At 38.4% G+C, this 18719-nt stretch overlaps 1 protein-coding gene across 1 annotated transcript in view; it reads left to right on the plus strand.

Moving 5' to 3' along the window:
• The window catches only part of LOC117291920 (1-phosphatidylinositol 3-phosphate 5-kinase-like), a 67761-nt gene that overhangs the window by 23195 nt on the left and 25847 nt on the right, over positions 1-18719 (plus strand). The window contains exons 13-23 of the mRNA XM_033773926.1: positions 5689-5930; positions 6260-6397; positions 7419-7523; positions 7996-8136; positions 8938-9064; positions 9951-10045; positions 10531-11987; positions 12349-12520; positions 12919-13097; positions 16883-16996; positions 17872-17995. Coding sequence (XP_033629817.1) covers positions 5689-5930; positions 6260-6397; positions 7419-7523; positions 7996-8136; positions 8938-9064; positions 9951-10045; positions 10531-11987; positions 12349-12520; positions 12919-13097; positions 16883-16996; positions 17872-17995 — 2894 coding nt within the window. The remainder of the gene's footprint in view (positions 1-5688; positions 5931-6259; positions 6398-7418; positions 7524-7995; positions 8137-8937; positions 9065-9950; positions 10046-10530; positions 11988-12348; positions 12521-12918; positions 13098-16882; positions 16997-17871; positions 17996-18719) is intronic.

An 18719-nucleotide genomic window follows, 5' to 3' on the forward strand; every position in this document is an offset into this window, starting at 1 on the left:
TCTGCGTCTGTGTGATAAAGTACATGCATTAAGTAAGATAACAATTTCCTCATATACTTTGTGATTATTAAACCAGTCACGTTTGTGTTTTGCCAGCACTCTCAATCTGTGACTTGTTTGCTTTGGGTAATTGGTGTCGTTTACAACCCAAGCCCATTTACTTGCGGATGTTTTACACACAAAGATAATTATTGGATAATTCGGGCTGAGTGGATCAAACACGCCACAGCATGCAACCACTCTATTAGGAACAAAAATATTTTTCTTTGAGCTCTGCAAAGGGCACCAGAGCAAAAGCACAGGGCACCGCGACAATTGTGGGTGCTGTTGGTTAATTCAAAGCCTGAGTATTTATATTAATCGAAACCACCCAGCTGAAGTGCAGACCATGCAATGGGAGCCAAGATTGATCGGGGGATCGGGGCCAAACAAATTATGACAAGAAATGGTGTTGGTTTCACTAAATGTAGATAATAATCCGCTATTAAACACTCTCTCCTTAGTAAACTAAATCACAGCATCTGCAATAGTCAACAAGCAAAGGAAATAAATTATTGATATAGTCACATCCAGTGCAATAAATTTATTAATGTTGAAAAAGATATGTTTTAATTGTCTTTTTGAATTTTGCGGTTGAGTTGGCATTTTTGATGAAATAGGGTAGACATAATGTGAAGACAAAATTTCCAAGAAATTTGTCTCACTACTGTATTTCTATTTTACCTACGCACAAGCTACAAACCATGCACAAGCTACAAACCATGCACAAGCTACAAACCATGCACAAGCTACAAAAAGTACACACAAATGACAATCCTTGGTTTTTCTTGTGGTGGCCAGCGTTGGTCTATAGATTGTCTCATTATCAGATAAAAACCCTGCCAGGTTTTAGTCTCTATTCTGTCCATCAATCACAAGGAGTTAATATTTTGCAGACTGTAGGCTCCTTACATCTTAAGAGCAAGCCATCTGTCAGATGCTGACAGATAAAACCTGAAGAGCCCCCCTGATAAGACTCCTCCAAATAAAATCACTAAAAGCAATCCCTGCAGCGTCGTTTGTGAAAGTTAAAGGGAAAGTATGCATTTGCTTTTTGGAATCGATTGATTGTTTTAATCCTATGTAAATAAATATGGGATTTGAAGCATTGTTATTTTTGGTGGGAATAATAAAAAATACCTCAAATCCCATGTATTAATAAAGCTATTATACAATAAAACTAAACTGTATAATATAGATATAGATATTATACAATAAAACTAAACTGTATAATATAGATATAGATATTATGCAATAAAACTAAACTGTATAATATAGATATAGATATTATGCAATAAAACTAAACTGTATATTATAGATATAGATATTATACAATAAAACTAAACTGTATAATATAGATATAGATATTATACAATAAAACTAAACTGTATATTATAGATATAGATATTATACAATAAAACTAAACTGTATAATATAGATATAGATATTATACAATAAAACTAAACTGTATAATATAGATATAGATATTATGCAATAAAACTAAACTGTATAATATAGATATAGATATTATGCAATAAAACTAAACTGTATAATATAGATATAGATATTATACAATAAAACTAAACTGTATAATATAGATATAGATATTATACAATAAAACTAAACTGTATATTATAGATATAGATATTATACAATAAAACTAAACTGTATATTATAGATATAGATATTATACAATAAAACTAAACTGTATAATATAGATATAGATATTATGCAATAAAACTAAACTGTATAATATAGATATAGATATTATACAATAAAACTAAACTGTATATTATAGATATAGATATTATACAATAAAACTAAACTGTATCACCAAACAACTAGAGCGGTTATGGCCTTGAAGGAAAATTAATCTGTATTGGATTACACAATCTGAGAGACGTTACTGTCAGTTAAGTCTCTCAGATTCAAACTTTAAGTGATCTATTTTTCCATAAACCATACTACTTCAAAGTGAAATGAATCTCGAAATGCGTAAAGTAACGAAGTCAGTTTTTATTGCCATTAATTTTAAGAGTGGTGTTTGAAGCTTTTCTTGGAGTGATTAAATAAAAAAAATAAAAAAGAAAATTTGCAGATGAAACTATTTATTAAATCTCTTTTGTGGGAGTGTTGTCACTGAAAAGAGTCATGTGGTCTCGATGCTTTGAACAGTATACTCTGCTTGCTCTTGAAGACTAGCGGAGTATACTGTTTCTCAAGACTAGTCGAGTATACATGGTATACTGTTTCTCAAGACTAGGCGACTATACTGTTTCTCAAGACCACATCTTCTTTTTTTAGAGCCAACACTCACATAAAATAGATTTAATACATGGTTGTACCCGCAAGTTTACTATTTATTTGTTAATAGTCAATTCTTAATTTTAAGAGTGATTACCAAACGTATACCTACTCTTTAAAGATAAGTGAAGTTGCAAGAGGAGTTTTAACCCCCTCCTCCTCCTCCTCCTCATTGCTTTGCTTTCATCTCGTCCATCAATGTTTAAGGATAAGAGGAGGAGATATTAGTTCAGAGATAATTACACTTAAATTTCTCAAATTAGGAACTTATCCATCAAATAATAGACCTTATGCAGCGTTATCAGTCAAAGGGACTGTATTTGTTTTGCAAACACTCTTAAAATGAATGGCAACAAAAACCTTTGATTAGAAGCCTACAGCAGCGATCGATATTAAAATAATAATAATAATAATAATAATAATAACGTAAGCATTTATATAGCGCCCCACAAATTATAAAGCAGTTTGTAAAACATTTCACATCGAAGTTATGTGGTTATGTAAAAAGAGAAAAGCTCAAATGGCCTGAAATTTGAATCTGAGACAATGCTTCTCAGATTGTGTAGGATTATTCTTCCTGCGTTGAAATATTCCCTCTGGATATTCGGCGACATCTCAAAAACGCGACCATCTTTCGAAATGAAATGAAAAACCAAGACATGTTGCAAATACGTTTTAATGTTTTCATTAACATTTAGTGAGAATAGTACCAAAAAGGAGCATTGTTCCAGTTGCTTACACTAGAGTAACAATATTTGTACATAATAGGTGGTATTTATGTTTGTCTCAAGCTTGTTCTCAAGACTGTCCAAAAGCTTTAAAAATTGTGTCCTTTGTCACTCATTGGTGTTTTCCCCTATTTTCACTCCTTTTTTGTGGGCGGGGGGGAGGGGGGGTGCCGTTGACACAATGAGTGGAGTGATTTATAAGGGTATGTTCAGACCTGGGGTTAAACTAGTCCTTAATCCGAGCACCGCGGGTGTCCAAAAGATAAACATGACTTAGTCCAAAATTGGTTTGCGTTCACACAGTGAGTTTATTCTGGTCAAGCGGACTAAACTAGCCCACGATGTTGATTATTGGGTCATGCATCGGCGAACCTTACCATTGCTGGCTCCGGTTTGTTACATTGTCCATGCGTTTTCCACAGGGTTTCGATCCGCTATCGTCTGTACAAACCTCATGGTCATCATGTATTCCATCTTTAAAGACGGCAAAATCACTTCATATCCTTGCTTGGCCCCAGCACAAACGCAATTCTATTGTGCCCGATGAAGTTTCGGTTCCGCACTGCCCTCGATGAACGAAACATTTACACGTTGTTGTTGAAAGCTTCAAATTATTTACGAGTGTGAACTTTTGTAAATATATCACAACTTAGTCATTGAGAAGTCGTAGCCTACACACATTCTCATGTTACGTTAAAAACTGTTTTTCAATTCAACATTAGTCTGGTACTCGTATAACTGTTACGTAAAGTTGTTGAGGGCAGGAACCAGATACAACCTAGTTTTCGAACCCAAACTTTGGTCTTAATTGTCGATCCCGTGTGTGTAGCTTAGCTGTGATTAGATGCCACTTTCTTCAAAGCAAAACCCGTTCGTTATCATAAAGTAGCGTTGCGCACAGAAGAAGTGAATTTAAAAACTAAATAGTGCTACTAAAAATGAGAACTTGTTTTCGTGCGACGTCCATTTCAAACATTTTCGGCGAAGGGGAATACCGGGGCCCCAACACTTAATGGTAACATAAAGGGAAGGCAGCGGAGAGACGCAAGGAGATATTACAGTATAGCTCCATGGATTCATGCAGACACCATCCAATACTCGCTGCCGATCCATCCATGCACGTGGAATGACGTCACCTTTGTTGCCGCGGTCATTTGGGCTAAAATCATGCACGTGGAATGACGTCACCTTTGTTGCCGCGGTCATTTGGGCTAAAATAGACCGGAAGTAGCAGGTCAGTTGCGTTCCAACGATGGTTTACTGGGCCTCGCAGCGGGGGGTTGGTCGTAAAAGCTGGGCTAAGTTAGGCTAGTCCACCAATTTTTTTGGTTTAGTTTAGCCCAGCTCAGTGGGTCAAAATAACCCTCGCGGACCAGAATTTTGCGTTCCCACGCAGGGTTAGTTTAGCACTTTTGGATTAAGGACTAGTTTAACCCTGCGTCTGAACGTACCCATAGTGTACTTGTGATTATTTAATGTCAACACACATGTACATGTCTTGAATAGTTGCTTGAACAGGAAGGGGAAGTTCTTACAAAAAAGATCCATTGTTTTCATAGGTAGAAGGAACTTCTTTTATGTGATTTTGCTTGTTCAGTAGTATGCACAAAGTTTTTGAGAGAAGTGCGAAAAAGAACCTTGTGCAACCTTCAAGAGATCTTCAACTTGTTAATAACCATAGACTTTAGCATAATTACTATTGGACAACTGTCTGCAAATAGTGAACCAACTTGTTAATAACCATAGACTTTAGCATAATTACTATTGGACAACTGTCTGCAAATAGTGAACCAACTTTCTAATAACCATAGACTTTAGCATAATTACTATTGGACAACTGTCTGCAAATAGTGAACCAACTTTCTAGTTCATCAGTGAGGGTATTGTTGAAAGGTAGGGCCATAGATTGGTTTTGGTCAACATAATACTGATTTATAGGCCACATTATAAACATACATTACTATAAACGTCAAATGTAGAAGTTCAGCTCAATGCAGTGTCTACTTACTACGAAAACAGCCAAAAACTGTCACAGTACGTTCACACAAAATTCCATCCACGATTGAGTTGACAGTTGGTACCATTCAGCTGTAGTCAGCATTCACAAATCATGAATGAATCAGTTTTCAGATTGAAATGTTGTGGGTGTAAAATTAGCCAAACCATATTAATTTGGAAGGAATTCTCAAAATAATTTAGATTATATCACAAACTGCAGCGCTTCTCACAAAGTAAGTGTTTGTGGTCAGTAATTTTTGGAGTATTAACCAATGTATGACCCTGCCTTTAAGAAAGTTATATCATATGAGCAATTTGACTGTTACTCAATCGCGATTTGACTTTTGACCCTTTCTGGTTGTTTGAATGAGTTATGTAACTCAATATTTTATTGTTGATATTGATAAGAACATATTTAATCATGCAATGTTATTATTGGCCCATATCTACGTGAATTCATGTAGCAAACTACATCTCTTATAAATGTGGTCAGTGTGATGTAGCCAACATTGAATTTACTCACATGGATATGGGTTAGGTATCTTGATACAACCTTAAGCTTAGAGCTCCAATTTAAAAATGCATTTCAGCAAAGTTTCTTGAATATTTGTACTATTAGGAGCTTTATACAGTGTTGGGCTCAACCATTCCACCCATACACGAGGTCCAGTTCTATCTCACGGCTGGCTAGACATGGAATCAGTCAGTCAGGAGAATGGTGAGAAAGACACGTTAGAAACCCTGGTATCGACAAGCTCTGGTCATCTAGAGAGACTGGTGGAACAGCAACTTACTACCGAAGGGCTTGACTTGACCTGGGCAGGGACAATCCAACAACTTGCTCAGAGAATATGTGCTCAGGTAAGGATTGTAAACAAAATGTTTCATAATATGTGCTCAGGTAAGGATTGTAAACAAAATGTTTCATAATATGTGCTCAGGTAAGGATTGTAAACAAAATGTTTCATTTTTTTATTACACACCCAACAGCACAATGAGCCAACAACAGGATGGATAGGAAACTGTTTACTGAAGACAGGGACTGAAAACCCAATACAAGGCTCTGGTCTGAGGTGGGACTCGAACCAGGGTCCACAAAGATGAAAGGCAGGGAAAGAAACCACTAAGTCAACCTTATGCCCCTATGTATATAACATCATCACTGCACTATTTATTTATCCTCTGTGTAGGTTAAACCAGATGTAATGAACGGAGATGATATGGACATTCGTCATTATGTCCACATTAAGAAGGTTCCAGGTGGTTCTCAGAAAGATTGCCTTCTGGTGAATGGAACTATCTGTACCAAGAACATCGCTGATAAAAAGGTATTCTATAATTACAGCTCTGTTGTATTTACATTTATTATCCCGTTCAACATCATTCCTCAATTCTGTGTACCTCTTTATTTGTTAATGTTTTTATTTATTTAGATAAGTTTGCCTTATCAGTACCCTAAGGGCCCTGTGTAAAAACAAGAAATAGTAAAATAGTAAAAGACAGAGCAATAAGAAAATCCATCAATAGTCAAGTTAACTATTCAGAAAAACTGTGCCAGAAACCAACAACTCTGCAAGATTCAGTCTAAACCAAAACACAAATTCTGGTGTGTCTGATCAGCAGAGTGTGGGTTCCAATCCCCAGCCATGACACTTGTGTCCTTAAGCAAGACACACAACCATTGCTTCGTCCTTCGGATGGGACATTAAGGCGTTGGTCCCATGTGTTTTGTAACGCATGTAAAAGAACCCAGTGCACTTGTCGAAAAAAGAGAAGGGGTTCGCCCTGGTGTTCCTGGTAACTCTAGCGTAGTCCCACATCTGGCAGGAAATACTGTATGTTACAGCGCCAGGATTGTCACTGGGTGACGGACATGTGCGCTATATAAGAAGCCATAATTATTATTAGTATTATTACACATTAAAATTGCACACTAAAATGTTGAAATCATTATACAATCATAGGGAGAGCTAAAAGATTGCACAAATGAAAAGGATGAACATTTGTAAAAGACAATATTAAATGAACCAAATCTTGATCAAATCAAATCTTGATTTGTTCAAATCATAAGAGTTTAAGACTGTGCTAGCAAGGGTTGAAAATTTTGTCATTATTTTCCTTGCAGTATTAAGTTCTATCATTCTATTTCTCAATGTTTTTTTAATGGAAATGAAGGAAATGTTCCATTGTTGCGACAACATTTCTTTTAAATTTTGGGTTATGCAAGGGTACCATATTATCCACTATTCATGTTTCTTGAGTGAAAAGAAAGTGAGATCAGACAATCATTTATCGGTTATTGAAATAGTGGAATTAACAGGCTTTGTTTCTGCTTTTTTTTTCCTCCAGATGTTGCGAGATATAAGCAACCCCAGGATCCTCCTTTTGCAGTCCGCCATCGAGCATCAAAGAGTAGAGAATAAATTCTCATCAATAGATCCCATTGTTTTACAGGTTAGTTTGCTTTCTTTATTTCAATCAAACTGATCATTTATTTGCTGTTGGCCAGGTTGAACTGGAACTGAATCAATGTTTTTAAGGGACTATCAGATGAATACCTTAATATTACAAAGGTTTTAATATCTAAATCAGCAATCCCAACAAAAATTAAATTAAATCCAAAGATCGATTAGCGCTGATGGAGAATTGTGGCCGTATGTGAAATGTGCGCTGGACTCCATTTCAGCAAGCAGCTCTTTTGATGCAACAATAGATCAATGCAGACAATGAACACTGCTACCAAAGTATTTGCTTGCTGAAATGGCGCTTACGGTGTACATCTTGTTCTAACACTAGATAAATCCCCTTGCGCTCTGAAATCTTTGCTTTAAAAAAACTCTGTTTAGGTATAACTTTGTCAGCATTCACAATTGTGTAAAAAATAAATTTCTGTAGTAAAGAGTTTGTTTGTATTAATATTTGACAGGAACATGAGTATTTGAAGAACTGTGTATCAAGGATTGCGTCCCTGAAGCCAAATATTCTGATTGTTGAGAAGACAGTCGCACAACTAGCTCGGACATTTCTCTTACACAACGGCATCACATTGGTACTCAACATGAAACCTGTGAGTTAATTTTTAGTCAATTATGTAACTTTGTTATTATTTACCTTTCTTTAATGAGGCATAATAATAAATATTAATACAATCTTGTGCATGTAATGCGCACAAATCAACTCATGTGGCTGGTCTGCAGCTTGCCTATTATTAAGTCATTATGGTTCACTTTTAAGATTAGAGTTACCTAAAGACCATGGAGCTCTGATGAGGCATAGTTATAAATATTAATACAATCTTGTGCGTGTAATGCGCACAAATCAACTCATGTGGCTGGTCTGCAGCTTGCCTATTATTAAGTCATTATGGTTCACTTTTAAGATTAGATTAGATTACCTAAAGGCCATGGAGCTCTGTTGTCCTTGGTCTTAGCCTTGGAATTTTAAGATCTATGGGCACATAGATCTTAAAATTTCTCAATGGAATTCCCCTTTGCAAAATTAAAATGGCCTTGCCCTCTCTAAGACAAAACTCCATGAAATTGGGCCTAGTTTATTTTGACGCCGTTTTTACCCTTAATACCCACAGTCTGTGATGGAGCGTTTGAGTCGATTCACTGAAGTCAGTCTGATTCCATTCACGGATCACATCAAGACCTCAAATTGAGCAGACATTTTGTCATTGTTTTTGACGTTTCGAACATACTTTGTATGTCTCCTCGTCATTGTTCTTGACGTTTCGAACCTTCTCGACAAAGGTTACTCAAGATTAATCTTACCTGTGGTTGTCATCAGAACCGCCTCTTTCCTGTAGGCCCATGAAATTTGGCCTAGTTTATTTTGACATCGTTTTTACCCTTATTATTTACAGTCTGTTATGGAGCGATTGAGTCGATTCACTGAAGTGAGTTTGATTCCATCCACGGATCATATCAACCAGAATACTCCAATGGGTTACTGTCACATGTTTCATCTACAGAAGTATGAATTACCAAAAGGTAGGAAGACCAAAAGTTTAAATAAAGGCAATGAACACGTTTGGTGATTGTCAAAGACCAGTATTATCACTTGGTGTATCTCAACATATGCTTAAAATAACAAACCTGTGAAAAATTGAACTCAATTGGTCGTTAAAGTTGCGAGATAATGATGAAAGAAAAACAACCCCTTGTCACACTAAGTTGTGTGCTTTCAGATACTTAATTTTGGGACCTCAAAATCTAATTTCGAGGTCTCGAAATCAAATCCGTGGAAAATTACTTCTTTCTCAAAAACTTTGTTACTTCAGAGGGAGTCGTTTCTCACAATGTTTTATACTATCAACAGCTCTCCATTGCTCCTTACCAAGTTAGAGTTTATGCTAACACTTATTTTGAGTAATAACCAATAATGTCCAGTGCCTTAAAGCAAGACAAAATATAGACCAGACTTTTCATATTAGGGTCATATAACGGGGATGAGAAATTTCAGACTTTAATTTGAGTTCAGACAGTTTCAAGTCTGCCTGGTTTATTTTTATCCAAATAACATAATAGTGGCTTTTTGATCTACATCTTGAGCACTAAGGATACTGTTCCCAAAACCTCCTTGGAATCGATAATTCAAGGAGTTATCAAGGGTGAATATGCTACAAATCTTCTAGGATCTGGATCCTAACTTCATCAGTCAATGACTCTTAGCCATGATTTATGTATTTTTGTTGGTGTTGGACGAATTTTACCCCTTAATTTTTGCCTTTATATATTCAAAATAGTCATTTGTAAACATAATTTATGAATGTGCTCATAATGTATTTCATAATGTATAATTATACTAAGCCTAAAGCTTCAAATAGTGGTTGGTCAAAATGTATGTCTTATACTTCCATTTGTGTTTCACCCAAAGGTTTCTCCAAGACATTAATGTTCTTTGAAGGTTGCCGCAGCCATCTTGGATGCTCGGTTCTACTGAGAGGTGGTGACTACCATCAACTCAAGAAGGTAACATTTGGATTGTTAACATTTCAAACTCATTTACTGCCTATGTTATAACCTTGCTACAAGCCAGGATTTGTCCTATATATTTGGTTTGCCGTAACTGAGCTATTGACCCCTAATGTTGGTAGTCTCCCTCTGCTGCCATCATTTCTCTGGTTGTATCATTAACTTGGTTGTGATCCCTGGATTGCGGCAGTTACATGTTGAATGGCTTCTGACTGGCACCCTAAACAAATATATTAACAAAGCGGGGAGATCCTTATGGATGAATAGCTCAGTTGGTAGAACACCCGCAGGTTCATCTAAAGGTTGCAGGTGCGACCCCCGCTCTTATAAATTCTTTTTGTTCAACCTAAAAATATTGAAATTTTTAAAGAAACACGTTTCTTTTTCCCCTCTCTCTCTCTCTCAAAACATGAGTATAGCATTTCATATCTTCACACCGTTGAAAACTTAATTGTTTTTTTCTACCTATATTTATATCCAAGGTGAAGAAAGTTCTTCAGTTCGTTGTCTATGCCAGGTATCACTCCCGTCTTGAGATCTCCTTCCTCATGGATGAGTTTGCCAAGCCTCCGTCTCAACCAACGGACACTGATCCTATAACCATCATCTCACCTGAATCCAACACTGCTATGACCCCCACCCTAGGTGTCTCTGATAGCATCAGTGAAGGCCTTGCAACCGTACAGGATTCAGGAATAGTGGTAGGAGAGGGCGATCAGGTTGATATCGTCAGTGAGCAGTCTCAGGTTGAGGAGCAAGAGATGAAAGATGAGGTGGATGCGGCAAGGATGGGCTTCCGAGCAACGATGTCTTCCATGAAGAAGCTCCTGAAGTCCAAAGTGACTAATGCGAAGACACCACCGCCGTCTGGTCCAGAGCAGGACCATGAAAATCATCATGAAGACAGCCTGGAAGTTGCAAGGAATGACAGATCACTTCTAATTGAGCAACGATTGCTTCGGGAAGCCGAGGAAGATGTAGTTGATCAACAGTCAGCATCTCCCAAGAAGCTTCCGACGGACGAAGACGATGAGGAGAATTCCATGTTCAGTAGTTTAGGAAGCAGCAAAGATCGTCATTTTCCTCAAGAAGCGGCTGGTAATCAATTGGCCACACAGGAATCTGTTACAAGTCTACATAAAAGTGGATCTGTTCCAGAGTTTGACCACGAGGCAATGACCAAAGATCTAGAATCCAAATTCTTAGAGTTGAGAAGACACAAGCTGGCATCAGTTGACAACGCTTCAATGGGGAGCCTGGATGATATAGCCCACATGACTCTTTGTGTCCCTACAAAATCTAAATCTTCATTTAATACAGCACTGAGTGATGAGCTTCTATCAATCTCACCTCATGTGAAGTTCAACATCCCTTACTTGGAGGGTAAGGCTGGTAAAGAGTCTCCTCTAAGGCGTTTTTTCCCTACAGATGAATTCTACTGGTCTCCAAAGCTTCCTGGACTCAGCCATGATGTCTCCGAAGCAGACACAGCAACTCAACAGGCAGAGCCGAATTACGGTAACGTGGATCGCTGCAGTCGTGCCTCCAACGCTGTCACCATCAAGCCTCCGCATCCTTTCACCTTCTCACAACTCACGGAAGACGCAAAAGACGAAACAACGCGGAGTCTCTTGGCAAACTTCCGGGCTCGTGGAGGACGCATAATCCAGCAAGTTCCTCCTTTGCATCCTCCCGATGCTATAGTTCAATCTGACGACGCTAAGACTGTCTCTAAAGGCAACCAAGAGAAGGCGTATCGTCGACGCCAAGACTGCCTGGATATCTACAACCATCAGAGATTGTTACTGCAGTTCTGTAGCTATTCCCATCTCTCTAGTAATGTACCCAATCACTGCGTAACTCCTTGGACTGTAACGATGGAGTTTTATAGCAGGAATGATCTGACCCTTGGAGAGTTCTTGGAAAGATACTGCTTCAGGTAAATCTTCTCTCTTTTATCCAGACATGATATTCTTCCTACTTAACTCTGATTTAAATTGTTATTTATGCCCTTAAAATGGAAGATAAACATTTGGTAATCACATATAAAATTAATGGCAATAAAAAACTTGAATTTGAATTTACCCAGTCACTTTCCCTTGTGGTTGGTTGGTTACTGGCTATTTTAAATAATGGATGTTTGCTTTATTTGTGATGTTCTTTTTGTCCTTTCACACTCTGATGAAATATTTGAAATGTTTTTGAGAATTTTTTTCCCCATAAATTGTCTTTGTTTGAGAAACCTTTTTATTATATAAGGCCCAAAAATAATGTTCTTGAAAAACTTGACTTCCCAACAGCGCTAAATACAAATGTCCGAATGAGCTTTGTGATGCGGCCATGGCAGACCACATCAGACGTTTTGTACACGGCAACGCTTCTATTCATGTCTTGCTACGCCATCTTGAGAGCGCTATCCCTGGCTTCACAGACAAGATCCTCATGTGGAGCTGGTGTCGGAAATGTAGACAGGTAAGAAGCAGCCATCTAGATTAGGTTTTATTCTTTTATTCATTCATTTATTTATTCATTTTGGTTTAAAAACACAAGACATGGTCGGTAGTATCACCGAAACCTTGCGTTTTGGGCCATAAAAATGTTTGTTATAAAATTAATATGGTTGGAAAATAATTTAAATCTAGAATATAATTGGTTCACACAAATATCCCTCTAAATTGTGTTGGTTTACTTTTACTTTGGGAACTAACATGGCCCACCATTTTGAACCAAATTTTTATTGACTGCACAAAATTACGCACCGAGTTCATTCTGCATACAATGTTCACAGTTTAACATAATTTGTTTGTTATAATTGGCCTACGATCTAGACTATTTAATGTGTTATCTTTGTTGTTATTATTTGACACCAGGTAACCCCAGTTCAGCCAATGTCTCTGGATAGTTGGCATATGTCTTTTGGGAAGTATTTGGAGCTACGGTTTCACTGTAAGGAGTATGGCCGAAGACTGAGTGCCTTACCGTGCGGTCACTCGCTACATAGACATCATTATCAGTACTTCGGTCAACACAACATAGTCGCCTCATTCAAGTAAGAAGAGATTCCTTTCTTTATTTAGCAGCATGTTTACCACTGCAAGCCGTTGTTCAACCATTCATTTTTTAAACTGTACCTCCAAGATTCACCCTATACACAAGTTAGCGTATTATGATGAAACTCACAAATTGCATGCCGATATGTTCAAATTAAAACCATTACAAATCGGCTATGGTCCTACAGCCAAGTATCTTTCTCATGACATACTCAGACTGTGCGCTAAATAAGTACAACCCCATCACCTATATGTACCTACCAGACTAATAATATACAAGATCTTGAGCATAACGGTCAAATCCACCCACCCCTTAACGATTGTATTTTCCTTTACATAGATACAGCCCCATACTGCTGAGAGAAGTCTGTCTTCCACCTCTACCTCTTCAAATCCAGCAAGCATTCTGTTCCTACCCAGCATCTCTCTAAATGATTGTATCTTCCTTTATATAGATACAGCCCCATACTGCTGAGAGAAGTCTGTCTTCCACCTCTACCTCTTCAAATCCAGCAAGCATTCCGTTCCTACCCAGCATCTCTCTAAATGATTGTATCTTCCTTTATAAAGATACAGCCCCATACTGCTGAGAGAAATCTGTCTTCCACCTCTACCTCTTGATATCCAGCAGGCATTCCGTTCCTACCCAGCATCTCTCTAAATGATTGTATCTTCCTTTATATAGATACAGCCCCATACTGCTGAGAGAAATCTGTCTTCCACCTCTACCTCTTGATATCCAGCAGGCATTCCGTTCCTACCCAGCATCTCTCTAAATGATTGTATCTTCCTTTATATAGATACAGCCCCATACTGCTGAGAGAAGTCTGTCTTCCACCTCTACCTCTTCAAATCCAGCAAGCATTCTGTTCCTACCCAGCATCTCTCTAAATAATTGTATCTTCCTTTATATAGATACAGCCCCATACTGCTGAGAGAAGTCTGTCTTCCACCTCTACCTCTTGATATCCAGCAGGCATTCCGTTCCTACCCAGCATCTCTCTAAATGATTGTATCTTCCTTTATATAGATACAGCCCCATACTGCTGAGAGAAATCTGTCTTCCACCTCTACCTCTTGATATCCAGCAGGCATTCCGTTCCTACCCAGCATCTCTCTAAATGATTGTATCTTCCTTTATATAGATACAGCCCCATACTGCTGAGAGAAATCTGTCTTCCACCTCTACCTCTTCATATCCAGCAAGCATTCCGTTCCTACCCAGCATCTCTCTAAATGATTGTATCTTCCTTTATACAGATACAGCCCCATACTGCTGAGAGAAGTCTGTCTTCCATCTCTACCTCTTCAAATCCAGCAAGCATTCCGTTCCTACCCAGCATCTCTCTAAATGATTGTATCTTCCTTTATATAGATACAGCCCCATACTGCTGAGAGAAGTCTGTCTTCCACCTCTACCTCTTCAAATCCAGCAAGCATTCCGTTCCTACCCAGCATCTCTCTAAATAATTGTATCTTCCTTTATATAGATACAGCCCCATACTGCTGAGAGAAGTCTGTCTTCTACCTCTTCATATCCAGCAAGCATGCCGTTCCTACCCAGCATCTCCCTAAAGGATTGTATCTTCCTTTATAAAGATACAGCCCCATACTGCTGAGAGAAATCTGTCTTCCACCTCTACCTCTTCATATCCAGCAGGCATTCCGTTCCTACCCAGCATCTCTCTAAATGATTGTATCTTCCTTTATATAGATACAGCCCCATACTGCTGAGAGAAATCTGTCTTCCACCTCTACCTCTTCATATCCAGCAGGCATTCCGTTCCTACCCAGCATCTCTCTAAATGATTGTATCTTCCTTTATATAGATACAGCCCCATACTGCTGAGAGAAGTCTGTCTTCCACCTCTACCTCTTGATATCCAGCAGGCATTCCGTTCCTACCCAGCATCTCTCTAAATGATTGTATCTTCCTTTATATAGATACAGCCCCACACTGCTGAGAGAAATCTGTCTTCCACCTCTACCTCTTCATATCCAGCAAGCATTCCGTTCCTACCCAGCATCTCTCTAAATGATTGTATCTTCCTTTATACAGATACAGCCCCATACTGCTGAGAGAAGTCTGTCTTCCATCTCTACCTCTTGATATCCAGCAGGCATTCCGTTCCTACCCAGCATCTCTCTAAATGATTGTATTTTCCTTTATATAGATACAGCCCCATACTGCTGAGAGAAGTCTGTCTTCCACCTCTACCTCTTCAAATCCAGCAAGCATTCCGTTCCTACCCAGCATCTCTCTAAATAATTGTATCTTCCTTTATATAGATACAGCCCCATACTGCTGAGAGAAATCTGTCTTCCACCTCTACCTCTTCATATCCAGCAAGCATGCCGTTCCTACCCAGCATCTCCCTAAAGGATTGTATCTTCCTTTATAAAGATACAGCCCCATACTGCTGAGAGAAATCTGTCTTCCACCTCTACCTCTTCATATCCAGCAGGCATTCCGTTCCTACCCAGCATCTCTCTAAATGATTGTATCTTCCTTTATATAGATACAGCCCCATACTGCTGAGAGAAATCTGTCTTCCACCTCTACCTCTTCATATCCAGCAGGCATTCCGTTCCTACCCAGCATCTCTCTAAATGATTGTATCTTCCTTTATATAGATACAGCCCCATACTGCTGAGAGAAATCTGTCTTCCACCTCTACCTCTTCATATCCAGCAGGCATTCCGTTCCTACCCAGCATCTCTCTAAATGATTGTATCTTCCTTTATATAGATACAGCCCCATACTGCTGAGAGAAGTCTGTCTTCCACCTCTACCTCTTCAAATCCAGCAAGCATTCCGTTCCTACCCAGCATCTCTCTAAATAATTGTATCTTCCTTTATATAGATACAGCCCCATACTGCTGAGAGAAATCTGTCTTCCACCTCTACCTCTTCATATCCAGCAAGCATGCCGTTCCTACCCAGCATCTCCCTAAAGGATTGTATCTTCCTTTATAAAGATACAGCCCCATACTGCTGAGAGAAATCTGTCTTCCACCTCTACCTCTTCATATCCAGCAGGCATTCCGTTCCTACCCAGCATCTCTCTAAATGATTGTATCTTCCTTTATATAGATACAGCCCCATACTGCTGAGAGAAATCTGTCTTCCACCTCTACCTCTTCATATCCAGCAGGCATTCCGTTCCTACCCAGCATCTCTCTAAATGATTGTATCTTCCTTTATATAGATACAGCCCCATACTGCTGAGAGAAATCTGTCTTCCACCTCTACCTCTTCATATCCAGCAGGCATTCCGTTCCTACCCAGCATCTCTCTAAATGATTGTATCTTCCTTTATATAGATACAGCCCCATACTGCTGAGAGAAGTCTGTCTTCCACCTCTACCTCTTGATATCCAGCAGGCATTCCGTTCCTACCCAGCATCTCTCTAAATGATTGTATTTTCCTTTATACAGATACAGCCCCATACTGCTGAGAGAAGTCTGTCTTCCACCTCTACCTCTTGATATCCAGCAGGCATTCCGTTCCTACCCAGCATCTCTCTAAATGATTGTATTTTCCTTTATACAGATACAGCCCCATACTGCTGAGAGAAGTCTGTCTTCCACCTCTACCTCTTGATATCCAGCAGGCATTCCGTTCCTACCCAGCATCTCTCTAAATGATTGTATTTTCCTTTATATAGATACAGCCCCATACTGCTGAGAGAAGTCTGTCTTCCACCTCTACCTCTTGATATCCAGCAGGCATTCCGTTCCTACCCAGCATCTCTCTAAATGATTGTATCTTCCTTTATACAGATACAGCCCCATACTGCTGAGAGAAGTCTGTCTTCCACCTCTACCTCTTCATATCCAGCAAGCATTCCGTTCCTACCCAGCATCTTCTGAAGAATTCAATATACTCTCCTCCAAGTAAGTTGCCTTCTTGACTGGCCTGAGAATTTTTGTTCTTTCTATTTAATGATTTTTGGACCTTAAAGGTAGTGGACACTATTGGTAATTACTCAAAATAATTTTTAGCGTAAAACCAAGCTTGGTAGCTAGTAATGGGGAGCTGTTAATAGTGTAAAAAAAATGTGAGAAACGGCTCCCTCTTAAGTAATGTAGTTTTCGAGAAAAAAGTAATTTTCCACGAAGTTGATTTCGAGACCTCAGATTTAGAATTTGAGGTAACAAAATCAAGCATCAGAAAGCACACAACTTCGGGTGACAAGGGTGATTTTTCTTTCGTTATTATCTCGCTGACCAAATGAGCTGAAATTTTCACAGGTTTGTTATTTTGGTACATGTTGAGATACACAAAGTGAGAAGACTGGTCTTTGACATTTACCAATAGTGTCCTGTGTCTTTCAACTATGGTTTATGCCCTTGTATGCACTGATTAATATTCTGAGCAGCTTAATTACTTTGACAATTTTGCTATTAGATTAACCCCTATACCCGTCATTTATTATAGCATACAAGGAACAATTGTTTGCCTCTCTGCAGTGGACGATAGAGGGGAGGGTTTTGACTCGCCTATCCGTGTTTCAAACCCCCATCTTCTGTGCATGTGATATGACAATTGGGCGCTTAAAAATGTCTGATGTGAGAAAAGTATTTCATACTTTATTTTTAAAAAGTCAGTTGATTGACATTTATTTATGTAACAAATAATATCTCAGGAAGAATCTTCAGGAAGAAGATTTAGGCACAATTCATTTTAAGACAAATTTTACTTAATTTCTGCAATATTCGCAGCCATTTTGCAACCATAACATCTGTTTTTATATGATTTGTTATACCAGGGGCTCGCACCTACTGAGGGATATCTACACCAAGATTAATGCAATAACAGGAGTAGATGACACTATTATACAGGCCATACAGTACTTAGAGAAGAGGAATGTTCAATTCATGACCCAGTATCAAGTAAGATTAATGCAATAGGAGTAGATGACACTATTGTACGAGCCATACAGTACTTAGAGAAGAGGAATGTTCAATTCATGACCCAGTATCAAGTAAGATTAATGCAATAACAGGAGTAGATGACACTATAATACAGGCCATACAGTACTTAGAGAAGAGGAATGTTCAATTCATGACCCAGTATCAAGTAAGATTAATGCAATAGGAGTAGATGACACTATAATACAGGCCATACAGTACTTAGAGAAGAGGAATGTTCAATTCATGACCCAGTATCAAGTAAGATTAATGCAATAACAGGAGTAGATGACACTATTGTACAGGCCATACAGTACTTAGAGAAGAGGAATGTTCAATTCATGACCCAGTATCAAGTAAGATTAATGCAATAGGAGTAGATGACACTATTGTACGAGCCATACAGTACTTAGAGAAGAGGAATGTTCAATTCATGACCCAGTATCAAGTAAGATTAATGCAATAACAGGAGTAGATGACACTATTGTACGAGCCATACAGTACTTAGAGAAGAGGAATGTTCAATTCATGACCCAGTATCAAGTAAGATTAATGCAATAGGAGTAGATGACACTATAATACAGGCCATACAGTACTTAGAGAAGAGGAATGTCCAATTCATGACCCAGTATCAAGTAAGATTAATGCAATAACAGGAGTAGATGACACTATAATACAGGCCATACAGTACTTAGAGAAGAGGAAT

Source organism: Asterias rubens, chromosome 6, assembly GCF_902459465.1.
Source record: "Asterias rubens chromosome 6, eAstRub1.3, whole genome shotgun sequence".
Lineage (NCBI taxonomy): Eukaryota > Metazoa > Echinodermata > Asteroidea > Forcipulatida > Asteriidae > Asterias > Asterias rubens.